The 27,627-nt window shown below is 41.1% G+C and overlaps 1 protein-coding gene across 7 annotated transcripts in view; it reads left to right on the top strand.

Annotated features, from left to right (window-relative positions):
• The window catches only part of CRTAC1 (cartilage acidic protein 1), a 695,955-nt gene that overhangs the window by 216,869 nt on the left and 451,459 nt on the right, over window positions 1-27,627 (top strand). For all 7 annotated transcript variants that reach the window (XM_076066243.1, XM_032952553.2, XM_076066244.1 and 4 more), the window contains exons 5-6: window positions 2,618-2,774; window positions 6,089-6,223. In XM_076066243.1, the coding sequence (XP_075922358.1) occupies window positions 2,618-2,774; window positions 6,089-6,223 (292 nt within the window). The remainder of the gene's footprint in view (window positions 1-2,617; window positions 2,775-6,088; window positions 6,224-27,627) is intronic.

The following is a 27,627-nucleotide window of genomic DNA, read 5'->3' as shown; positions in this document are numbered from 1 at the left end:
TACTTCACTTGGAATGGAACTTTTTACAAACAAACTGAGGGCACCCCAATGGGCTCCCCCCTATCTCCGGTTGTGGCCAACATTTTCATGGAGAAATTTGAGACTGACGCCATCCAGACTGCCACTCTGCGCCCAACCTTATGGAAGAGGTACGTGGATGACACTTTTGTCATCTGGCCACATGGCCGACCTGCTCTAGACCAATTCCTCGACTACATCAATTCCATACACCCAGCCATCAGATTTACCATGGAAGTCGAAAAAGATGGCAAGCTACCTTTTTTGGATGTCCTAATAAAAAAGAGACCTGATGGTTCAATGAGCCACTCTGTCTACAGGAAGCTACCCATACGGATGCTTACCTGAAACCGGATTCCCACCACCATCCATCCCAGAAGAATTCCCTCATCAAGACTCTGCACCATAGAGCCCAATGCAAATCCGACCAGGAACACATAGCCAGTGAACTCAAACACGTACACTAAGCCCTTAAGGCTAATGGTTACTCCGACTACACAATCCGGAAAGCTATCATCCAACCATGAAGAAGGACCCTATTGAGGATCCTTTCAAAACCATCACTTTACCCTACATTGCGGGGATCACAAAAAGATCTCCAAAATCTTGAATAAACACAAGATCCAGGTCCGATGCAACACATTACATAAAATCCGTGATCTGGTTCTGTCTGTAAAAGATGTGATTCTGGATATACAGTATCCTGGCGTCTACAAACTAAGTTGTCTCTGTGGTAGTAGTTACATTGGAGAAACCAACCGACATGTCTCGGACCACATTCGTGAACACAAAGCAGATCTAAAACACGGTAGCACCAACAACTCGGCCGTGGCAGATCACTGTTATAATTCAGTAGGCTCACATGACATTGACTTCTCCAAGGCAGAGGTTCTTTGCAAGCCATTTGGCTACCATGAGAGATTCGTTCATGAGGCTAAGCACATATACAAACACAGAGACAATTTTAACCAAGAAGATGGATTCTGGCTTAGCAATCATTGGAAGGATTTGATAAACCATTTCGGGTCTTAATTGATTGTTCACACTTACGGTGGCTTTCAGACCGCATCCATTATTTTCGTCTCCCCCCTCCTCTTTTCCGAACATAGATGGACTCGTCCATTTGAATAACTGCCAAATCGCTCTCCGTGGTGCTAACGTTAAAAAAAACGCCGCTTTTTTCAAATTTTCTTGCTGTGGTTTTCACACCTGATGATGATTGCTTGTGTTACAGTCGAAACGTCGTGAGCATTTTATTGTTTTATATATTTTGTATTTAATTGTTTCCCTTTTACTTGACTTCATCGAAAGAACCAATTATGTAAAAAAAATATGTTTCAATCGCAAAAACAAGCGGTCATTCCTGATGTGTTGCGATCAAAATGTCGTAGTTTTTTGTTATTTTCTTTGAACCTATCTACGTGACTTTACCGAAAGACCCAAAGAATATGAATTCCTGCAGTCACGAAAGCTTTTAAGTCAAGATTTAGCTGTCTGTTTGTTAGTGTTGTCAATGCTAAGCCGAGCTCCACTCCTCCTTAATCGGATAAATAACATGGGTGCAGCGGTGGCGAAATATTAACTCCCTAGCCTGGTATGTAGGAGGTAGTGGGTTCGATCCCGACCCCGACGCCTGTATGTTTGGAGTGGTTGTGTCGATTTTTTTATCCAGGTCCTCCGTTTTTTTTCTGCACATTTAGAAATGTGCATTTAGAGGATTTGGCTGCTATACATTTCCACATAATGATAAGCGACTTAATTGAGCTATAATTTGTGATGGCCAGGTCGCCTCTGAAAAGAGCTATATAACTCAGTGGTAATAGTCGTATTTTTTCTTTTGCCCCTCATACATCTCTCGTTGCTCTTCGTGATGCGAGTCCCAGTGTTTTTACAACATCTTGAGGTGTGGTCGCATTTAGATGCTTTATAAGTCCAATTGGCATAAATCTAAAATTGGCCTTAATCTAAGTTGTCTTGTGGTTGTTGTTGTTGTTTGACTTGCATCCCACTGGGATTTTTGCAAACAGCGTTGGTGCACGGTGCTTTTTCATGAATATTTTGATGTTTTTGCCTGGATTTTCTGTTTGCACAGTCACATACTCACTTTAAGATGTTTTCTTGTTCTTGTTTTTTGTTTGTTGCGGTTGCACCAGATTCAAGAGCTGAATGGCTCACTGGGTTATACCAAATAAATGGAAATGGAACTGAATTGATGTTTTCATTCGAGTAGCATATTAACGATATCTTGTTAAAAAACAATACTCACCAGGAGAGAGGGCCATACGAGGGATTCCATCTTTCATCTCCAACCTTTGCCAAATTTGGAAAATTACCCCTCAAACGCCTTAATTGGGAAACATAGCAATCATTGACCCCTACTGCAAAAGCTTATTAGGACCCTCCCTCTTGAAACTCAGGGATACTTTCCTGGGTAAACAAGTGGAATAATATTATTAATGAAAAAGTAACAATGAAAAAAAACATGTGTATACTGTATTGGGAGAGTGAAAATTTCGATTAGCTCGGTTGGCTGCGTACTGTACGAAAGAAGTTCAACATACGTACGTACTCACCGAACCGCGTCGCGTGCCTCTGCCAGGGAACAGGCCGCTACTCGGTTTACGTGGCAAACTACGCGAAGGACGGCGTGGGCCCCCACGCTGTCATCGAGATGGACGAGGCGGCCAGCGACGTCGCTCGAGGGATTGTCATCCTTTCTGAAGTGGCCAAGGAGGCCGGAGTCAACAAGTTCACAGGTACACCAACTCATCTCCGTTTGGTCACATTTGTCGCAGCTATCCAGCGTTACCTACTTAGAGCCGCCTGTCTCTTTGTGTAGCATGTTTTACTCGTGAGTGTGTGTACCTGAGGATTCTGAACAGAGACTGGGGACATCACACTGTCCCCAACTCATTAACATCAACACACTGTTACTGGACCTCACAACTGACTGCAAAATTAGACATCCATGCAGAGTCAACACGAACTCACCGTCTTGACAATAACCCAAAGTCTTATAATAACCCAAAGCCTAACAATAACTCACAGCCTTGACTATAACTCACAGTCTTTACCATAACTCACAGGCTTACAATAACTCACAGCCTTCACAATAACACACATCCTGACAATAACTCACAGCCTTGACAATAACTCACAGCCTTTACAATAACTCACAGCCTTTACAATAACTCACAGCCTTGACAATAACTCACAGCCTTGACAATAACACACAGCTTTTACCATAACTCACAGCCTTCACAATAACACACGGCCTTGACAATGACTCACAGCCTCGACAATAACCCACAGCCTTGACACTAACCCATGGCCTTGACAGCTACTCACAACCTCAACAATAACCCACATCCTCACCAGAATCCCTCCCTCATCACAATGTAAAAGGCTGTCACAATACGTGCGGGAATTGGATGTGTTGAGCAAATGGAGCTCTTGCACGCCGGGGCAACGTGAACACTGTGGTGGGTGTGCTTGTTGATTTGTATGGAGATGGTGACGTGGTGTTTCCGAGATATGTTTTCATTCACAGGACTAGATATTGACTGCCGATTTTTCCGTAGCTCGGTGGCGGTTTTGTTTTCAAATTTAATGAAAACTCAATTGTGTTTTGGGTTGCACGATGATGGATATTATTACTTTCTTTTGTTAAATGAGTGAGAGACCAAACGTGAGGAATGAAAGAATCGCCCATTGTATTATATGTTTACCTACTACAATGTAAAGTTTGCAAACAGACAAAAACGGCAAGTGTTTTTATATAGTGTGACATCGTAACACTGGACCATTTATGAAGATGCAGTGCGTTTGAGTTCGTGTGTCTGACACGCGGCAGATGAAATATGCGCTTATGGTAGCTGGTTCTTGAATTATAATGTAGGGTTCAAGTTTTACAATGCAAACCGTGCAAGTAACATCACACAAATGATTACACACTTTATTTTTTTAAACTACTAAAATTATTAAGTCATTCATCTAGACCAGTGACTCCTGGCCTATTTATTGCCTGTCGTGTACCCTCTACCAGACGTATCAACTGTCCACGTACAGCTACCAGCATATAGATTTTATTAATTTAATTCTTTGTAAAATTACTACAGTGCTTCTTAATCACATATACACTTAATTAACACCTAAGACAGCTGCTTAACACTTAGTTTTTGTTGCTCATTAGTCAAGCAAAAGTAAAATCGGTGTGATAAACAAGATGTGAACATACTATAATGGAGCATGTGGATGAGTCCCAAGGGCACAAGTTCACCAAATGTCATCCACAGATAGGTGTGCAGCTTTTAGAATGTTCTTCTAGTGCGCACACGCAGGGCAGCATTGCTGAGTGACTCCCGTGACCACCGTTGGTACAAAAAAAAATGTGTCTCGCCTGCCCTCAAGAGATGGCACACAATCCCCCTCGGGGGTATGTAGACCACAGGCTGGAAAGCCCTGGTCGAGACTCGCATCAGGTATTTACATCTATTGATTAAGTATATACAGTTATATATTGCAGTACTGTATATTCTTCACTGGAGTTCAACAGTCGCGAAAAACAAACAACGCAACTGGTATTGGCCAAAAACACCCAAATAATGAAATATTCCCAGCAAATTATCCAATTTAGATGGCACATAACATAATCACTCCATACCGTGAAAACTTAGCAGTACTGTCCTGAAACAGAATCTTGACACTAATGGGGGTCTTTGTGGGTAAACATGCAATAATCATAATAATATTATAACCGAGTCCGAATAACAATTTCCTTCATCCATTCGATGTGCGTACCTTCAATTTAGAAATCCATTTAAATTGATTAATTTATACATCACTACATGCCTGGTGGTCCACACTAGGCATGCAGTTCATTCGTATTCATTGTTGGATATTTGTGGATAATCAGCCCGGAATCAAGCTAAACCATTTAAACTATAAACATGTTTTTTTAATCAGGTGAGGCCCACTGAGTTTTATATATATAGCTTTTTTTCAGAAGGGACTTGGCCACGAATGATAGTTCTCGAAGTGACTTATCATGTGGAAATTTACAGCGGTCAAATAGTCTAAACGCTTGTCTCTAAATGTGAAGGGAAAAACTGGAGGACCCAGAGAAAAATCCACGCGACCATGGGGAAAACATGCAAACTCCAAATATACAGGCATGAGAATTGTGATCGAACCCACCACCTCCTTGTATACCAGGCGAAGTAGTTCATATCTCACCACTGTGGCACCCTAGACTCAATGCTCTCCTGTGTCACGGCTCTGGGTGGACAGTACCGACATTTGTAAATGAAAGCATTCGTTCCACTTTTTTAGGCGTCAACTTATAGGTTTCATTTTAAGAATGGCAGTACAAGTATTCTTTGTTTCTTTCGATAAAGTCATTTAAATAGGTTCAAAGAAAATAACAAAAAAAATATTTTGATAGGTTCAAAGAAAATTAAAAATATATGTTTTCTGTTATTTTCATTGAATTATTATTTTTTGTATATTTTTTTAACCTATCTACGTGACTTTACCGAAAGACCCAAAGAATATGAATTCCTGCAGTCACGAAAGCTTTAAGTCAAGACAGTAGAAGTTTTACGCATTTATCACAGGGGTGAGGTGGACATTCCTCTTGGGAGTAAGTGTGACCCTCGTGGCTCAAAATAGAAACGTGAAACATTAAAAAACGGCACTCGCCATTGAAGGTCTCATGTCCTGATGCATTCTTTTCCTGAAGGCACCGGCGGTGTGGGTGACAGGGAACCCTGCTGTGCACTCGTAATCCAATGTACCCTGCACGTGTAATATGCAGCAGGCTCAGCTTATTGTGTAGTAGTAGTAAAATAAATCTCTGTCTGAAATATTCAACAGTCCTGAGTTGAATTAAACTGAATTAATGTTATTGAGATTTGATTGCATTTTGCCAGGGTATGAACAGTATTATTGGATTGCACCGATGCAACAATGGAAGCAAAAGCACCAACAACCTTGGGGGCCTTCATTCAGCAGTGGATAGAGAATATTTCGTGAAACATTATTTTTAAACAAAATTCTATTTTGCTGACAGGTGGCCGTGGCGTGACTGTTGGTCCAATCATAAACACCAACATCTCGGACATCTTCTGTGACAACGAGCACGGTCCCAACTTCCTGTTCAAGAACAATGGAGACGGAACGTTCACCGATGTGGCCACTGCAACAGGTACGAGTGATGGTCGAGCTAATCGCAACAAAGCCACTGTCACTAAATAGTGAATCATGACATTGAAAATAATTGTTATCTCTGATATTAAATGGATTTTGTCATGTTTTCCACGATTTATAAATTGTATTTGGAGTGTGTCCACAGCTTTGGCCCAACAATGAGCCACTGCTTCCTGAAATACATGTGCGTTTTTAAACATTAAGGTTTCCACGTCTCCCACTTGAGCATTCTAGTTGTTTTCAGCAGAGTATGCCAATAAGTTATAATTGGGTCTTTTCTTATAGGCACTGTGAGACCATGGTGAATTTGAAATAGCTATGCACTGTCGTTGTATCCATTGTATAACATGAGATATTTTAGAGTATTATGAACTAACAGTTTCATTTTAATTGCATTTAATTTAAATTCCGCAAATTATAGTTTCCAATTACTGTAATAACATTTTTCGAGAACAGCAATTATAAAATGCACAACATGGAAGTGTCCCCCCCCCCTCACTTTCTCACAGCGTTGTGTACTAAATGCATCGTGGGAACTTGCCATGTCTTGAGGCACAAGGTTTGACTACATGGCAGTGTCTTATAATTGGTCGTTAGCAAATAGATGACGGGATTCATAATTAACATAATTATCATGTAGTGTGCTTCTATTCCAGTCGTTCTTTTCAGAACCACTTTTCAGGTGCCCCCTCCACTAAGCCAAGGTGGCGAGATGTTAATGACCTCGCCTGGTATACAGGAGCTCATGGGTTCGATCCCTACCTTGACTCCTGTATATTTTGAGTTTGCATATCTCTCTCCCCATCGTCATGTGGATTTTTCTCTGGGTCCTACGGTCCCCCCCCCCCCCCCCCCACATTTAGAAACATGCATTTAGAGTTTTCGGCTGCAATGATTTTCCATGTGATAAGCCACTTCGTTGAGCTATTACTTGTGGCCAGGTCGCTTCTGAAAAAGAGCTATTTAGCTCAGTGGACCCTACCTAGTAAAATAAAAAAATGGTTTAGTTTACTTTAAGCCACATTACTGTATTGACAACGCCATGATGAATGCTTGTTATTTTACCACGTCATGAGATGCCGTTGCATTCATATAATTTGCAAATCCAAAATTGTATTGTCTATGTATGATAGGTGTGTTGAGAGAATGTCGTGTATTTATCGCAGTGTTAGGTACAGACAAGCAGAGCTATATTACAAGTAAAGTACTGTACAGTGTTGTTATGTTCTATGTGGTTTTTGTTGTAATCTATAACCGTGAGGTATGTAGTACAAAACTGGTTAGCAGGTTCAAAATACGAACATGGTAGCCCCTCGTATAAAGCTCACTGGGTCAAACATAAATGTCGCCGGAGGTGCTGTGTTGTAAGTAGGCCGAGCACGAAACACACTGAAGCTTGCACCGATTGAACTTTTCATCACCCAGATAAATATATTGCACAATTGTACAAAAACTTCTCAATTAAAAATTCTACATCAATATCGCTAATAGGGTTTGCACACGCACACCGTATATTTAAGAAGATGTTTTTTTAGGTTTTTTTTTATTTAATGAAGGAAACTATTGCCAAAAATGTACATTTAAAAGCAGCATTATGGATATGTATTTGTAGTTGTCTTTAATGTTTGCCTTTGTTAATTATACACTGTAAACACTCTGAGAAGCGAAGTGGTTTTCTGGCAAGGCATACATTGTGCTCACGAAAGTCCCTGTGATGATGTGCTATTGGCTGACATGTAAGAATGCTCACTTTTCATCTGCATGCAGGGGGATAAAGCTATCTCTTGGTGTTTCATTATTGGACTAAGTTAATAATACAACCATCAAAGTCCAAATGTCAGCAAGATCAAAAAGCAGGTGCTGGTGCTCATCTGCTTTGGCTGCCCTGAGCCAGTGACAGCGTAAATGCTGGGCATGGTTTCTGCAAATTACAACCTCTGTTGATTACCCTCTCAGCGGTATTCGTTTTTAGTTCACCCTATAGGGATGATGTGGCTGAGGCGACCCCTCAACACGACCTGGAGGACCAATATTTTGATCGTGAATCGTGTACACACCACTTGGCGTAGAGAAACCCAGGGGAAGGTGTGGAATTAAATTGCGTTAGTCAAGGGAGTCGCTCAGTCCGGAGAGGAACCTTTCTCCTTGAATTTTGGTCAAAATATAAATAGGTTTAATGATATTGCTTAATTGAGGGATGTATGTATGTTGAACTTCTTTCACACCGTATGTCGCCAACCACCCAAATCTAAAAGTGCATCGCTTCAGTGGCTTCCTAATAGGAAGAGCATTACAGACGGCCACAGAAGGTTACATAATTTTTAATCACCAGACTACTTTCTGTACTTCCATCTCCTGGCAACCCAGCAACCCATTTACAGCGCTGGATTACAGGCACGTGTCACCATGCCTAGCCTCATTACAGCGGTTACGTCGGGTAGGTGTGGAATTATGTTAACCAATATCATTAAGACTTTCATTTGAGACATCAGTTGTATACACATGGGAAATACGCAGAAGAGGAGGAAGTAAATAAGTATGCAAACATTCTGAAGACATTTGGGAGTACTGTGTGTAGAAATTAAGCATGGGCACATCGTGTCGTGTGTCTGCACTTGAACAAGAAGCTGTGTGGACAGCTTTTGGTCCAGAGAGCAGGGCAGGCCGCGGCCCTCGGGGACTGGGGGGGGGGGGTGCTGGGAGGGCACACAACCCCACACCCTTCGCCATTGCTGTAGAAAGCGGAGCTCGCCTGTCGAACGAAGCTTGCCAAACGGCCACTTTTGGATGATTGACAAAAGTAATAATAAAATAATAGCGGGCGGGGATAGGCAGTGCGTAGGGATACCCGTGGTGTTAATACTCCATATATTTCTCCATTAATCTTTCCATCACTCTCAGTGTCTCTTCATCGATTTGTCTCTCTCCATTCCTTCCTGTTTCTCTCATTCTCTCTGTGTGAATCCTTATCTCTTTCTTCCCATTTCTTCGTGCTACTTCGTGTTTCTATTTCCCTATCTCTCCATGTCCCTCTATGCTGCCATGTACCCAACTGCTATCATCACACCATATTTATTTTCTATTGTAAGCCATCTTAGCCATCAAGATTATAATTATCAAATGTCATCTCCATGACCCACATAATCTTCACCCATTCCACCATCGCCACTTCCATCACTTCCACCGTTATCCATCATGTCTATAACTAACACATCATCATTATCTTCATAATCAGTTAACCATCCTATTAATAAAAAAAACATCATCTTACCCATCATCACCATTATGATATCCTTCATTATCCATCATCTCCATCACCAACATCATCACCATTATAATCTTCATCACTGTTACAACATACATTTTACATATGTTTTAGATATGTATAATGCAGCTGTTTTGACTCTCCTGGTTTGTAATGAACCTTTTTGTTTCGTTGGATCTCTACGATGGACAGTTTTATATTCTAAAAGCAATGCAAGTGTCTGAGGTGTGTACTGGGAACACTAATAATGGGTGACGGTGATTCCAACAATGAAGATTTGGAGGTCCTCCTGCATGAGAAACGTGACTCTAGTGCAGCAGCCAATCAGTACATTGCAAGCTTGTGGACTGTATACTTAAAACATAATTGTATTTTTTTATTGTTTTTACACCCAACAGACACAGAGGTTGATGAAAATTGGACCAATTTTTGTTTCCATGACGATTCAATTGATCTGTTGGTACAATTGTCCATTCAACTTAAAAGCATTAGGCCTTTGGAGAAGACTGGCCAAGTGGGTCAACATATTGGTTGGAAGATTTCTGTAATTTCCTCTCTTGAGAACATGCTCCAGGGCTCGTAGGAGATAATTTATTTACAAAATTCCTCGTATAGAAATTTGAGGGGCCTGATTCCCAATTTTTCCCAAAAATATTAAAATATCTCCGTTACCTCTTGACTTAAAGCTTTTATAACTGCAGGAATTCATATTCTTGGGTCTTTCGGTAAAGTCACGTGGATTGGTTCAAAGAAAGTAACAAAAAATAACAAAAAAACTACTACGTTTCGATTGCAACATAAGCGTTCATTATCAGGAAGAAAAAAGAGGGGGACAGCTGCTGAGGCAGACTGTTTTAACGGTTTAAAATGGGTGTAGCCCATGCTAATCTCTCACATTAACATAGCCACTTCCGTGCCCTCGTTGTGGAGGTCGCCCTCCAATTTTACATGCTAATTTCTCACATTAACATTACTAGCTCCACCCACTTAGTTTATGACCCTTGGGCTACATCCATTTTAAACCTTTAAAAAATTTGCCTCAGCAGCTGTCCCCCTCTTTTTTCTTCCTGATGACGAACGCTTGTGTTGTGATTGAAACGTCGTAGTTTTTTTGTATTTTTTTGTTGTTTTCTTTTAACCTATCTACGTGACTTTACCGAAAGACCCAAGAATATGAATCTCCGTGCATGGCGGAGCCCGCAAGCACTCAGCCGGGAGCTGCAGAGGCTACGCAATGGGCGCGATTTGTTAGATTCGTGATTTCAAGAAGCAGTTTGGATACGTGTGGACAGGCAGCGGTGAGGACAACCTCGTCCTCTGGCAGATCCGCACTCCTGACGAGCGAGATGGTTGTTGAGGACACCTTCAACTAAAATGTGTCAGTTGAATCGCCATAGATGAGGGGAGCAACTCTTTGTGTTAAACAGTCAACTTACTCCTGCTATGGCTTCCCATCTGCCTGGCTTCCCATCTGTCGTCTAGCTAACACCTTTTATGAGTGCACTCACTTTTCTGGAAGAGGTGGTGGTCTAATCATCATTTGCATGATCACCATAATGCTCTTGAATAATTTTCATTTGAACTTCTCTCTCTTTCTCCTTTTAACACCTTGCTCTGAGCTCGCTGTGGTTGTAGTGCCCACAAAGGTCTAACCCGTCCCTCACAGCTCCCCTCATTAGTGAAATCATCGCACCTTAATGCTGCCATTACGTATCTCTGTGACATTAAACATCTACTAACGTGTGTAGCCCTCTAGCGTCTGTGATTTACATTTTTACGAGTATCTAAAAACATTTTAAAGTGGAATATATCAAAGGTAGGCATTTTTTCACTTGTATGCATGCCATGCTAGAAAGCTAAACTGGTATAAAATAACAAAAAATAAAAACATCTCAGGAGCTCTGAATGTCAATGAGCAATATGCTTTGCAGACTCATTGCACTCATATGTTTACATTAAGGTGCATTTCATCGAGTTGTTGGAGAGCCACAACATGCCTCAATTGCAGCTGTGTCCACAAATTGATATACTTATAAATGAATAATGCATACGTGATAAATTATACGTGTTTACGTCAAAACAATCACGCATTTGCAGTCATAGGATAACACCGTAGCGTTTACGTCAGGGGTCCACAACCCCCGGGCCGCAGACCGGTAGCGGTCCGTGGCCTGTTAGCAACCGGGCCGCACAGCAGGAGGAGGTGAGCGGTGAGTCCGTGTGTGGCCCACCCATCGTTTTATTTACCACTTCCGTCCGCGCCTCTTTTCCGCACTGCGCACTTGTCTCAGTCACAGTTTTGGTAAGCCCACAAGCTAACCCCTAGTAGCTAAAATGAGTAAAAAACAAACGTCACTGGAGAGTTTTGATTTAAAGCTTTCGTGACTGCAGGGATTCATATTCTTGGTTCTTTCGGTAAATCTTCTTTGGTTCTTTCGCTGTCCTACCAGACAGTCTCGTCCATTCACCTGATGAAGGCTGCTTGTGTTGTGGCCGAAACGTCGTGAGAATATTATTGTGTTATTTTATTTAATCAATTTATTATTTTATTCTCATTCTACGTGACTTTACCGAAAGAACCAAAGAAGATGAATCCTTGCAGTCACGAAAGCTTTAAATCGAAATTCTTTCGGTAAAGTCACGTAGAAGGGAAACAATAAAATAATAAAAATATAAAACAATAAAATTCTCACGACGTTTCGACTGCAACACAAAGCAATCATCATCAGGTGTGAAAACCATAGTAAGAAAATTTGAAAAAAGTGGCGTTTTTTTAACGTTAGCACCACAGAGAGCGATTTGGCAGTTATTCAGATGGACGAGTCCATCTATGTTCAGAAAAGAGGAGGGGGGAGACGAAAATAATGGATGCGGTCTGAAAGCCACCGTAAGCGGAACAATCAATTAAGACCCGAAATGGTTTATCAAATCCTTCCAATGATTGCTAAGCCAGAATACATCTTCCCGGTTGAAATTGTCTCTGTGTTTGTATATGTGGATAGCCTCATGAACGAATCTTTCATGGTAGCCAGATGGCTTGCAAAGAACCTCTGTCTTGGAGAAGTCAATGTCATGTGAGCCTACTGGATTCTGGCTTAGCAATCATTGGAAGGATTTGATAAACCATTTCGGGTTTTAATTGATTGTAAATCCATTACATTGAGATACTGATTGGGCCTTGGAATGCACGGTTAGGTGGAGGATGCCTTGTTCTCACGAGAACATATTTTTCCCACAATGCAATATTCCAGCAACATTTTAGATTTATACTTTAATATGAATGTGATTATTCATATTATTTCTTTATTGAATGGTTTGTCTGTTACACAATAACTTCTCTAAGGTAATTCCATATGCCTATTTAAATACTGGTAATCAGAAAGCTTGTTGAACAGTTTCATTATCATCAAGCCCCATGGTGTTAAGTGCAATATGCAGTTCTTATAATCCACTATATCTCTGGCATCTCTATTTACGTGCTACGAGGAAAGGCCATTATTGCCCAAAATGTCGCCATTTATATGAAACATTCCTCTTATGACATGATTCTTTTTTCTTCATCATTCCATAGTTAATTCGTGACTACATTAATTAAATAATCAAAATATAGTGACTCCTCTCCTTACGAACATTCGACTTACTAACTTTCAGAGATACGAACACACCTGTCCGTATGTCAAGTAGATGCCACATGAAGAACCAGTGGCATCTACATCTGCAGAACATGAAGAACCAGTGGCATCTACAACTGCAGAACGTGAAGAACCCGTGGCATCTACATCTACAGGAGATTATACAACTTTTAAAGCCATTCCCTGTGTTTAGTGTACATGCCATACAACACGTTTGGAATCGACAGGAGTAAAGTTGGACTTAGGTACAAATCGCCTTATGAACAACCTCTGGAGCCTAACGCATTCGTAAGTAGAGGAGTCCCTGTATTTACAAAATGGCATGGAGTAAAATATCCGCGGCACTGCGTTTGTGTCCATGTCATCATTCAATCTGTGCAACGACCTCCAGTTATTGAGTTGCCTTTTCGCCAGGTGGTACTGATTGGAACGTGGAAGATTGCAAATTATTCATCCTGGTGAGATACCTACACAAGCTTTTGTAGTGTATACATTGAGCACCACTCTTTTGGAAGTTAACAGTGATTGTCCTATGCATAGACTGCCATTCGCGTTTTTAAGTCGATGTAAAAAAAATTCTTAAAAAATACATCTCATGGAAGCTGGTTAATAAGTGCAGATATTTGTAAGTTAGGTGTTCGTAAGTCGAGTACTGCCTCTATTTAAAAACACGTTTTACTGGCTGGTTGGAGAAGCATGGACAGTCACGTCCAAAGGACAGGAGCATTTCCAGTTTAAATTAAAAAAATCCTCCCATTAGTTATAAAAGCATTCAAAGTTAATATGGTGCAATTAGTGTAAACACACTATAAATTAATATATACTGCATATACAAAAATAGTGAAGACCTGTCAACACTTATGTTGGCTTAAATACAGAAGCAAAAATAGTTATTGCACAAGGGATTGGCCGTTTACCTTGCTAAATATATCCGTGTTCATCTTAGTTTCGAAGGCAGCTGAGGAGTCGGCTTGTCTCACCTTTGAGGGAGGAGCGTTGCACAAGTGTGATGCTACAAAAGAGAAGTGGCGTTTTTTTTCTAAGAGGCCCTCTCTAGAGCTCCCTCTAGTGGCGGTCCTTCCACCAGCAGTGGCAAGAGCAACACATTTCAGGCCCACACCTTTAGCTTTGTTTCCTGTACCCTATTGCCCCTTCCGAATCGTTTTGTTGTACCCGAAAAAAATGGCTTTTCTGAATTGAAAAATAACGTCTTGGGTAAAAATGATCAAAAAGGTAATTCTTGACGTACAAAGGAGGATGACTGTGACGATGGAGCATCGTAGATATAAAACTATATGAAAAGCAATATGTTAATTAAGTGTGTACCGCTGTTTCAGCGGGCTCATGGCTGTCAGACAGCATTATGGCAACTCGGCACTGTGCACCGAATTGGCGGCGTTCATGAAATTTGTCAAAAGTCTTGAGGGATGTTGTTTTTTGTCAACTTGCTCAAATTACCCAGAACATTTTGTCTATCAGTGTAAAAATGTACAACTTTATTAGTGTCAGGTGCACCTTAGGGTGTGTGGTTGACATTATTATGATAGGGGGGCATTGCGATTAAGGGCAATTCTGCTCTTGACAACAAACCAGAAGAGCCCTGCACAAACAGCAAGTGAGCTGCCAAAGTGACTCAGACATGGAACGAAACAAGGGAAAGATTGAAGTGCCCCCATGTGTATAAGTTAATTTGCCAGACACACCAATGTTCAATCAACTGAAATGCAAATGAATTGAATTAAGTTTCACATGCTTGTCTAATCTTTAAATGCATTAGGTATAGTAGCATGCCGAAGCAGTGCAAGCTCGTTACGATTATGTATGTAGATGTACAGCATTTTGTCAATACACTGCTGGATGAAGACCTCACCATGCTGTGTTGGGCACGTATATTGTTTTGACCATACTTCACTCCACTGGTCAGTGCTATTTCGTGGAGGTGTGGGGGGCTTGTATTGTGGTTCAGGTAACTCTCAATGCCTGTGGTGGAGAATAAAAAAAAACCTGTTTGCTGGGCTCATAGCACAGTGCACTAACCTCTGCGCCAGTGCTTGTGTTTGACTTGCTTAATAATCTACCTGACTCCTGTTAACCCATGTTGCTGGACACCCTACTTTCTTTGACACACCTTTCGGCACCTATTTATCTTCATCATTAGAGTTGTTGGGTTGCGGAATAATTTGAAACGGATTAAAGTAAAACTCAGATTGTTGGATCAATAGTCGGATTTAAAGTCATCCATATTGTCAATTCGCAATAAATTGTTTGACAAGCAAAAAGATTAACATACAAAAATGGCATAAAAGTTTAGCATTGTACACAGTGCTTGTGCATTACTGTGTATCCAGCAGCTGCGTTTAGAAACAAATAAGCACAGCGGAATTCCTAATTTGCAGTTTATATGGGTGGTAGCTATAGGCTCATAGCATAATTTGCACATTGGAAGAATTTTCACTGCAAAAAAAAAGATGTCCCCTTAATTGCATTTCATGCGAGCTCCTTTTATCTTCTGTCAAGTGTAACTGGTCGAATGTTATCACCTTTCTTCTCCAGCCATTAAAAGCATTGCACGAACACATTCTCGTTTGCACTGCTCACGCCGTCTTGTCTGCATTTAGCTAAAAAGTCAATAGTGGTGCTCGTGAAATGCATGAGCAACAATGCAAGTACAGTACAGTGCTTGCTGCTGCTCGCTTTTTCAAAACATTTGTGAAAAAAAAACGTGGAAATTTCACGAAGCTAACAGAGAGCCCATATGTAACGCCAGTGATACATCTTCTCGGCAAAAACAACTTTTGAAAAACACTGCACATCTTCGTATTGGCGGCATTGCACACACAGTGCGTATAAGCTCCCCACATTGTGCATACTTGCGTGCAAATCATAGGGAATCATTTTTTTTCCCTGTCTGAAACCCTCGCATAACCCTGAATCCTCTCACCCCCAGAAAATCGCTCACAAAAGGGTACATTTATCAGATAGCTTTTCTTATGGATTGTCTGTATTTCTTGTACCTCATAGTCTGTACTCAGCTGCCATGCGTCATAAATCATATTGCAATGAGAGAAGAAATCTTGGCAAGCAGACGGCCAGTGAGAACAGCTGCTCTCTTCTACATTCTTGCGTATTGCAAAAATTCCAAACTAAATTGATAAATCCTGTGTCGAGGACAAAGGAAAAATGTGGAGCAGGTGTATTTTTTTTATGAAAGCGCTAATATGCTCATCTAGCGCCAAATTCTAATCCATCTTTTATCCATGTCAAATTGCGCACAAAGGGTGCTTTTATTTTACATGGTTCCTCTCAGATGTAAAGTAAAAGATAACAGGGAGTTGTCAAATTTACGTTTTACATGCCCCCATGTCCCTCGGTCAGTTCACGGAAGTTGTCAAAACCAATTGCAGTAAACCGGTTGGTATTTCAAACTCCTTGGCACGCTGTATGGATGTGAGTAAGACGGCACTCCTTGGGGTATGTTAAGATGCCTTCACTAGGGGTGAGTCGGCTTGGCTCTAATGTTTGAAGCAGCTGGCCCCTTTGACGTCTGGTGTGCTGCGGGGGCCTCGGCAAAATGCGGGGAAGAGAAGAGCCTCCAACAGTTGCCGTGCTGAAAAACACCAGGCTTTTGGTATATGTATGTTGAACTTCTTTCGCACCGTACATTACCAACCGTCCTAATCGGAGGTGCATAAAATGCTTTGGACTCTGCATAGCCGTCCCTGATTTCATGTAAAGATGGCTGCACGCCTGAGAGTGAGACAACCGAGACACTGGCGACTCCTGCAACCTCTATGTTTATGAAACTCTTGGTCTTTATCATCTTTGGCAGTTATTTTTCTGTACACAGGAACACCCTTAAACATAAGAATATTTCAAATGTATAGGCATGTATGTATCTTACCTGCCAGTAGCCGAAAGGGGTGAAAACCCACACATATCACATGCAGAATGCTGTAAATATATACTTGACATTCATAACACAAAGGAATAATAGTTTTAACAACAATAAAGTTAATTTTCACTTCATTATACTCAAATCCCAACAAGACATTATTACCATGTATGCAAAATACCACGATGATAAACAAACGGTGATAAAATGCTTGGCTGGTAAAGCTTGGACCACAACAAAGTCTAGAATGTAGGCACTATTCACCAATGTGCCATGCCGCTCTTTAAGCGAAAAATCCTAGCCATTAAAAAGCTATAGAAATACAAATTATAATCAGCTTTGCCTAATGACATCTATGAAATGACTATGTAGGAAATTACCATTAGAGATAGCAACTAAAATGGGAATACAAGACATTGGTGTTTCCTGGTGCCGAAAGGTTTATAAATCAAACACTGCAGCTACCGATGCACATTGAAGCAATCAATAGCCACTGACCTCTCGTTAGGATGAACCAATTTGACATTTCAGTGAAACGCATCCATGGCAATAAGGAAGGTGCTGTTTTGTAGACCATATTATCTACACACAAACTTCCTCTTTCCATATAGTACGACTGCATGTAATATATGTCATGACGTCCTTTACGGAGGAGATCACCTGCTGAAAAATCTTCCTGTACCACATTACCCCATCTGTTCTCTTGTCTATGTTAGGATGCCTTGGTGACAAGATGTTTACTATTCAACCTGGTATACAGGAGGGTTGTGGGTTCGATCCCGATCCTAATTCCTTTTTATTTGGAGTTTGCATGTTCATTTCGTGGTCTCGTGGATTTTTCTCTGGGTCTTCCGGCTTTTCCCTCGCATTTAGAAATGTGCGTTTAGAGTATTTGGCTGTTATAAATGTCCACATGACAAGCCACTTCGTTGAACTATCAATTGTGGTCAGGTCGCTTCTGAAAAAAAGCTATATAGCTCCGTGGGCCTTGCCTGGCAAAATAAAATAGTTTAGTTTCTATGTAACTTAACAGTACCGTTTCAGCCCCTCTATCTGAGCAAACAGTAGCTGATTTTGAGCATTCACGCTATATGACCCAGCCAACACATCTTCACCTGCCAGAGAATCCTACTGCTGTAACAGTTTCTATATATTTCAGGCATCTGTGAGCTTCTCAAATAATCCAACTTGGTTGAACACAAGATAGACTGTTGTTGTAAGAGAGTTCATGTTTTTCAAGTATCGACAAGAGATACTGCGATTTTTTGACTGAGAGGACCTGCAACTTTGTGTGGATTGACAATCCAGGATGTATTCTATACCATACTAGCTTTACTACCTGGCTTCTCTCGAGACTTGGATTCTTGTCTTGGATTAATACACGGCCTACGTGGAGGTTGGGGGAGGGATGCGTGACGTCAGCAGGCACACTGCTTAACGCTTCTGCATGCGGGTGACATCACAGATGTGACGTCACCACTCACTTGCCGTGCAAAATATATGCATTATTGCGCCCCCTCCCCCCCCCCCCCCCAAATACAAAAGTCTATCTTTATAGTATTTGCATTATCTACAGTCTGGAAGCTTGTCATTTTTATTTACATACACGTAAGTGGTAACCAGTTAACACTCACAGAAAACTTTCACTTCAGGGGAATGGCTTCTGTTAACGGTTTCTGGGTTCGAGTCAATACGTGGGATCTTAAATGTAACCAATATATGCTATGCATTGTACAAAACTGTTATATTAGTTGAGCCGATGAGCTAGAAATGTAGGATTCTGTGTTAGCAATGCTGATCGGTACTTAGTTTGCTTACCACAGAGACTGCTAGAGATGTCAAAGAGGAGCTACAGTGAGGGAAAGAAGTATTTGATCCCCTGCTGATTTTGTACGTTTGCCCACTGACAAACAAATGATCAGTCTATAATTTTAATGGTAGGTGTATTTGAACTGTGAGAGACAGAATAACAAAAAAATCCGGAAAAACGCATGTCAAAAATGTTATAAATTGATTTGCATTTTAATGAGGGAAATAAGTATTTGACCCCTCTGCAAAACATGACTTAGTACTTGGTGGCAATACCCTTGTTGGCAATCACAGAGGTCAGACGATTCTTGTAGTTGGCCACCAGGTTTGCACACATCTCAGGAGGGATTTTGTCCCACTCCTCTTTGCAGATCTTCTCCAAGTCATTAAGGTTTCGAGGCTGACGTTTGGCAACTCACACCTTCAGCTCCCTCCACAGATTTTCTATGGGATTAAGGTCTGGAGACTGGCTAGGCCACTCCAGGACCTTAATGTGCTTCTTCTTGAGCCACTCTTTTGTTGCCTTGGCCGTGTGTATTGAGTCAATATCATGCTGGAATACCCATCCACGACCCATTTTCAATGCCCTGGCTGAGGGAAGGAGGTTCTCACCCAAGATTTGACGGTACATGGTCCCCTCCCTCGTCCCTTTGATGCGGTGAAGTTGTCCTGTCCCCTTAGCAGAAAAACATCCCCAAAGCATAATGTTTCCACCTCCATGTTTGACGGTGGGGATGGTGTTCCTGGGGTCATAGGCAGCATTCTTCCTCCTCCAAAAACGGCGAGTTGAGTTGATGCCAAGAGCTCCATTTTGGTCTCTTCTGACCACAACACTTCACCCAGTTGTCCTCTGAATCATTCAGATGTTCATTGGCAAACTTCAGACAGGCATGTATATGAGCTTTCTTGAGCAGTGGGACCCTGCGGGCGCTGCAGGATTTCAGTCCTTCACGGTGTAGTGTGTTACCAATTGTTTCCCTGGTGACTATGGTCCCAGCTGCCTTGAGATCATTGACAAGATCCTCCCGTGTAGCTCTGGGCTGATTCCTCACCGTTCTCATGATCATTGCAACTCCATGAGGTGAGATCTTGCATGGAGCACCAGGCCGAGGGAGATTGACAGTTCTTTTGTGTTTCTTCCATTTGCGAATAATCTGTTGTCACCTTCTCACCAAGCTGCTTGGCAATGGTCTTGTAGCCCATTCCAGCCTTGTGTAGGTCTGCAATCTTGTCCCTGACATCCTTGGAGAGCTCTGTGGTATTGGCCATGGTGGAGAGTTTGGAATCTGATTGATTGATTGCTTCTGTGGACAGGTGTCTTTTATACAGGTAACAAGCTGAGATTAGGAGCACTCCCTTTAAGAGTGTGCTCCTAATCTCAGCTCGTTACCTGTATAAAAGACACCTGGGAGCCAGAAATCTTTCTGATTGAGAGGGGGTCAAATACTTATTTCCCTCATTAAAATTCAAATCAATTTTTAAAATTTTTGACATGCGTTTTTCTGGATTTTCTTGTTGTTATTCTGTCTCTCACTATTCAAATAAACCTACCATTAAAATTATAGACTGATTATTTCTTTGTCAGTGGGCAAACGTACAAAATCAGCAGTGGATCAAATACTTTTTTCCCTCACTGTATGGGTTGGCGTTTTCTATATCAGGTAGTGTAACAATAGAAATGAGATTAACGTTGGGCTTAATGCTGTTTTTGTACAAACTATCAAGCTGAGCTGCGTTAAGCCTGGGTCTGAATATGATTAATGAACTTTTACTAAAGGTGGAATGCTTTAGAGTACAGGGTTTTGTATTAACATTGGAAATATATTAAAAGGAGGGTGGGTACTGTGGCTATGCTTCAATGATGTGAGTTGTCACCTATTGTTAAATTCTGCTAATACCAGCACCAACATGACCACTCTTCCATGAAACAGGATTTGTAGACAACCTCGCAGGATTAACTAGATTTAGCTATAAAACCACAGGACCATGTGCCACCTATCAAACACGCCCATAAAAAGGCCGCCAAAAGTGACGGGCCATTTAAAAAAAAGTCTCTGGAAATCCCATGAGCACATCAAGAGTGCTTTGCGACAAAGTGGCTGTAAAGAGGTCGCAGCCAATTTCATACACGAATCATGGGATTTTATTATACCAAACAACATATCTGGCAACCTTTTACACCACGTCAACAATATATTTGCTGAACTCTTGAATTTTTATACATTTTATGGCATGAGGACTTTAACATGCAGGTCAATAGACCTTTACCCTAACACAATTACAACTAAGTACCATTTAATTCTCATATAGATTTACCATCCTCATTGATATCAGGTCTCACAAATCTGCCATGGAATATGAATTTGGCCATTTTAGAAATGCCTTCAGAAATAAGTGCTTGGAGGAGGCCGGGTGGCACAGAGGTCAGAGTGCCTGGACCCAGATCCTGGGTTTGAATAAAGGTAGCTGTTTATTAATAAATAATGTTTCGCAGTGTAACAAATGTATCGTTTGTGGCTACTCACCAATGACTGCACGAACAAAATCCCATCACATTCAACTTGGATTCTTAATTTTTTCTACATTCTAGGTCAGAGAATTGAAAACATTGGTGTTACTGTCATGCAAATCACATTGCTCTCAGTGGCAAAGTGGGTGCTAAAGTGCTTCCCTGTACTGTGTGGACCAAAGTTCACTTGAGGGCATTTCAGAGGTAGCCCTGTATTATCCATGTGTGTTTGTATATATGTGTGGGAAGTGGCAACATAGTGGTTAGCACACTTTCTACGAATTAGCTGACCCGTCCCTAATGGACATGTGAAAAAGAGCTTCATAGCTCATCGGATTTCTCCAGGATATATAAAGATTCTGATAGATTCCCGATTACGGCTAATCTTGGCGGCGAATATTTGAACCGACCCTGTGCCTCCTTTAGGTCGACTCAGCCTTAAAATATTGACTGAATACCTGGTGCAATACATAACTATGGAGAGACAAAAGGTGTTAATTTTCCAACCCCTTGTGAACCATGGCAGTATCAATCGGTACTCGCTAATAGCACGTGTCCCAACAGGCTATAATGCTGTTTGAAGGATCTTTGTAATGTATGTGCGGGTCTATGTGTATAGGGTTAGCACGCTACGTTACGAACCGGGTGGCCCGAGTTTAAATCCCGCTCATGGCCAACATCAGTGAAGATTATTTGAACCGGTCTTGGGCCTCCGCTAGGTTGACTCAGCCTCAAATGAGTACCTGGTGCAGTGTCTAAACATTGCCACGTGGGAGACAAAGGCTGCTGGGCATGATGCTGGCCACCCACCCGGTGTGTGTATGTTCTGGCCTTCATAGGTGCTCGCTAACAGCACTTGCCCCAACAGTCTGTTCAGGCTATAGGAAGGGATCTTTGTGGTATTTGCGTATCTCTGTGTGTGACGTCTGAGAGCGCTCCCCACACACTTGTCTTTTTGGGCGTTGTGGTGGGGGGGGGCGCAGGGGGCATCAGCTGTCAAATTTCATGGGGTATTTTCTAGTTTACGGTTGGGTATTTAAAGAGAGTCTCATCTCAGCCTGAAACATCCTTGCCCACCCCCGTGAAATATTCACCACGTGGGTTTCACCCCACGTCGGCCTCCCACCAAACAGGGAATTGGAATCCAAGATCGAAGCAGAAGTGTGGCCAGCGCGCACGTGGGTTTTGCCGCGCCATTACCGTATTGGCAGCCAGGTTAAACGGTGGAGCTGCGTGTAGCTCTGGGACTAATGCGCTTAGTTGTAGACTTCGGTTTGAAAAAAAAGAAAGAAACTTGTTTTCTTCTGGATGTCATTCTGAATTTATTAATGTGAGATCCTCCCCGTGCATGTTTCTTCATTTATTTATGTACTCGTGAGCGTATATATGTGGTTTGTACAATTATTTGCATCGTTAGCACTGCACACTTGATCGATGCTTAGTCAGTGATGCAAACAGGGTGAGCGTCTGTCTTATCCGGCCCGCGCTCCTGGAAAAGCAATAACGGGCATCTAATACTAAATCAATGGACACTTTGTTTAATATTGCTTTGTAAAGTAAAAAAAAAATCAGTTTCTCCCCGTGATTGGTTGTGGTTTATTAAGTTCCATTTCAGCTTATTACTGCTGTAAGTAAAATAATTTTTATGCATTTTGAAAGCTATTTCATTGGATACACTGAGGTTACATGGCAGCCTACAATGGAAACAAATGGCAATGTGTCCGCGTTTTATTTATTTATTTCACATGCTGTCAGTCAGCAAGCATGCATTGTTAAAATCCTCAACAGACCCGAGCCATCTTGCATTAATTATATATCTACACGTTAAATCTGGGTATGCACTCAGAACTTGGTGATTAGTTCTAGCATGTAAAAAAATATATATTTTACTATTCACATGGGCATTCTTTTTTTTTACCTTCACCAAGGCCTCAATTGACACTTGTTGTTGGTCCACTTTAAATCCACACAAAACAATGCCAGACAAACCCACATCACTTTTTTTCTCCTGAGAGAAAAAGTCGACATGGCCCACATTCATGGATAACCTTGAATGAAAGCATTGCATTCGTTTAGACAACCAATAATAGAGTACGGCTGACTCTTCAGGGATTATATCACCTGCAAAAACAAGTTATTTAAAAATAATAACCATGATTTATATTACTTTCACTGAGAGGAAGGGATGATCCAAGTGTTTTGGCAAAATATGGTCTTTTTCATATTTATATTTTTCCCCTGTGATGCTGTATTGGTAGTGGTGCATACTTAACAAAAAAAAACTCAACACGTTTTTAAGTAACGCTGCCCTAAAAGGAAAAACATACGTATGTAATCGGCAAGTGTTTTGGCAATATCCCTGCTTCATAGCAAAGAAATCGAGAGACAGCAAGGATTTAGTGAATAATAGTTGGTGATGGCACTATACATCAGATACTTGATAGATATTTAATTGAAGAATATTTCTCGATGAAGTCTTTAACTGGAATATGAACAAATGCCCATGAGTAGATATTTAACATCATTAAGAATCCTTCCCAAAGTCAAGCGTGTATTGAGTATAATTATCAAAAGCTGCTGCCACATTGCATCCTGGGCCAATGGTGCAATTTGGCATCTTAATGAATGAACTAAATTTACATTTCAAGTGGTGAGGCATTCATTCATACATTCTTGCTGGCTGAACAATATCCATTTGAATTAGGTGGCTTCCTGTCCTCTTTCTGGTCTCGTTCCCACCAGAAATCAAAGCCTGTCACTAGGGGTATAAGTCCCACGGTTAGCGTGACGAACTGCATTGGATATGTCTTCATGGTTAGCTGATAGAAGATGTTCGGCAAGTCTGTCGACTGGTTAGCGCCTGGACGACAGATTATCTTCACATGTTCTATCAGCTTGCCATGCAGAAATGAGTTCAGTGCAGTCTCCAAATAATTTTCACTCAGTTTCTTTGGCCCCTATGAAGAAGAGCCTTTAGCTGAAACGTAGTATTATTGACGAATGTTTTGGTTTTATTCAGAATATATTTTGAGTATACAGCCCTAAATATTCTGGAAAAAAATGTGAGAAATGGGATTGATGCTCATATTATAGTACCAATGAACAGAGGGCAGTACATTTTGTCATTTGTTGGAAAATATCAGTCTTACTGAAGTGCAATGAGTCTTGAGAGTTTGAATAAATTTGAAATTCATTCTAGAGATTAATAAAATGTCTCACCAAGGTGTTCGGAGGTATCAGTGTGAGGAATTGTAACGGTATTGAGTTGGTAAAAAAATGGGATAATAATGACAGTTTAATTAATCCTGTTGTAGTGAGTAGTATTATAAATGTGAATAGGTCTATGGAAATCAGACCCCATTAGGCCTGCACAATGCATATTTCCAGCATGCGTATGTGTGTGGGTGAGACAACACGGCAAGCCAAGAATCATTTTCTCTGGGCTGTGCCGTGTACGTGATTTTTCTCTCCCCTTTTTCACCCAGTGACATTCCACTTTCGTTTTTGGAATTCTCGCAGCTAGCATTGGTCCACCTCATGTTAAAGAATGACCCCGGCAGATAACATCACAGAATTACTTCTGAAAATTGTTTCAATAGTTTTTTTTCGTTTATCCAAACTAGGGACACTTTATATATATATATACACCCTACAAAGAGTGTCCATATGTCACTGAAGGAAAATTTGTTCTCATATTTGGAGGAAGCCACTTTTTTGGCAAACACCACATTTTAATATGATGTTTTTTTTAACACAGCCTTTGATGACTGGGCTCAAACCTTCAACATCCTGCACTTGAGAACCGGTTTAATCAAAAGGGGCTGCCTGGTTTCTCACCCAGGATTTTAGTGGTGACAGCTCGCTGTATCTGACCACTGAGCCACTCAGTCACCTCATAAAAATATATTTTCCCATATGTGGTGGCACGGAAGCCATTAACCCATACTCCACTGAGTTATGCACGGTATCTCACAAAAAATTACTCTAACGATCAAAACAAACCATGGCTGTGAGGTATAGTTCTTCTAAACCTCACCACTACTATTTATCTATTGTGATACCCTTGCAAAATTATCTTCAGAAAAAAAAACAATGACCACCAAAATCATGGCCATAACTTCCACACTTATGTGTAATGTAGCTCTCAGAGACACCGTCTTGTTCAGTTATATGTATATTTATTGTGAATAAAGTCTGCCGACTGATAATTTAATGAGTAACCGCGAGTTGACTATATCCAGTTGGGTAACTTCTGTGGCTCTACGCGACGCTCCCTATGTAGTTGGCTGGCTTACACAGGAGCGGACGCGTAGTAGTCACGGAGACAATATTTACTCTAGCCTTCCAAGACTACAAGGTGCTCGATCCAAGATGATGAAGACGACCTGCTCCAAGACGATGACGGCGGCGGCGAGGACAGTTCCTTGGTTCCCCCACAGCAGCTGCCCAGAGCCCTGCTCCACGCCACGCCGGCTTTTATCCGCTCGACTCGGCCACGCCTCGTTTCCCGAACACTCTCTCACCTCATCTGGGCCTGTCTGTCCCTGTCTCAATTATTATTTACGACCACTTAGGTCATTTGCTTATCCTTACGCGACCCTGTCAGTGCCCGTCGCGCCAATTAGCAACCACGGCCACGAGGAGCCGTACTGTCCTTACATCTGCACACCCAAGTTCACTGTTCATCCTCATTTGTCGTGATCTCACCTTGATTAGTCAAGCTTGTTTCAGCTAAACATTGGCACAATTTTGACGTTCTCTCCATCGGCAAAAAGGATTCGAAATTAATTTTGAGCACGCCAGGTAACACCCCTCAATAAATGGGACCGACGCTCCATGAAAGCCTGTTATGTCCGCAAGAGGAGTGCCTATATGATTGAGAATACCAGGGAAATATCTTCACTCTACCTTGCTATCACCCACACCCTGAGGATAAAAAAAGAGTCCGGTCTGCCTAAACCCAGACAACCATAATGGCATCTGGACAATAACACAGACTCTGTATTCAGATAGGCGTCAGTGTGCATTTTCTTTCGGTAAACGCTGTGCGTTAATTTACCATTTCGGCCACGCCCGAGCAGAATATCTCAGAAATGTCAGTTTCCACTTCCATGGTGAACTGGATGGATGAATTTTGCAAGTTGAGATGATTTAGAAATTCGTTAAGTATATCTTTGCCGTGTGGCCAGACCACCATAGTGTCATCCACATATCTAAACCAAGCAGATGGTCTTATTTCGAGTTAAAGCTTCGTGACTGCAAGGATTCATCTTCTTAGGTTCTTTCGGTAAAGTCACGTAGAATGAGTATAAAATAAAATAAGACAATAAAATTCTCATGACGTTACGGCCACAACACAAGTAACCTTCTTCAGGTGAAGGAACAGAACTGTCGGGACGACAGCGCTTCAATGAACGCTGCTAAGATTCGCAGCGTCTTTTAAGCTAGGTGGGAGAAGTAAAGCGCCTTGACAAAGGAGTTTACATATCAAACAGGATAATTTAGCATTGAAATACCTGAGGGATTGGCTTGTGACTGGTCACAGAAATAGCTATGTTAAAGTCAAAGTTTACATATCAACAGAGGCATTTAGTATATGGACGCTGCAGGACCGCAACTACCCAACTATCATACAGTAAACCGATGTGAAAAAAACTAAGTGGAAACTACATCAATATAAATTTTGATTTGAAGCTTTCGTGACTGCAGTAATTCATCAGGTGTGTCGGCACACCTGATGACGACCGTTTGTGTTATGGTCGAAACGTCGTGAGAATTGTTATTGTTTTATATATATTTTATTATTTTATTGTTTCCCTTCAACGTGACTTTACCGAAAGAACTAAGAATATACATGAATATAATAAATGTACTCAATATATTCTTCAATAAGCTGAGCTATTAATACAAAGCAACTGGGTATACACTACGCTATATAATGAATACCATATAGTAAACCAATAAAAAACTAAAATATAAACTACATGAATGTTGAAGGGAAACAACAAAAACAACAGAGGCACTTTAGTTTTTTAAAAATAAATTTATGCAAACCAACACACCTGAAGATGACCGTTTGAGTTATGGTCGAAACGTCGTGAGAATTTTTTATTGTTTTATATATATTTTATTATTTTGTTGTTTCCCTTCAACGTGACTTTACCGAAAAAACTAAGAATATGAATTACTGCAGTCACGAAAGCTTTAAATCAAAATTTACATGAATGTTATCAATAAACTCTATATACTTTCCAAGCAGCTGAGCCACCAACAATAAGTCGTTATACATTACAAT

The sequence above is a fragment of the Petromyzon marinus genome, chromosome 11, assembly GCF_048934315.1.
Source record: "Petromyzon marinus isolate PM22_M1 ecotype Great Lakes invasive population chromosome 11, UKy_Petmar_22M1.pri1.0, whole genome shotgun sequence".
Taxonomy (NCBI): Eukaryota; Metazoa; Chordata; class Hyperoartia; order Petromyzontiformes; family Petromyzontidae; genus Petromyzon; species Petromyzon marinus.
This window is presented reverse-complemented; position numbering and strand designations above follow the sequence as displayed.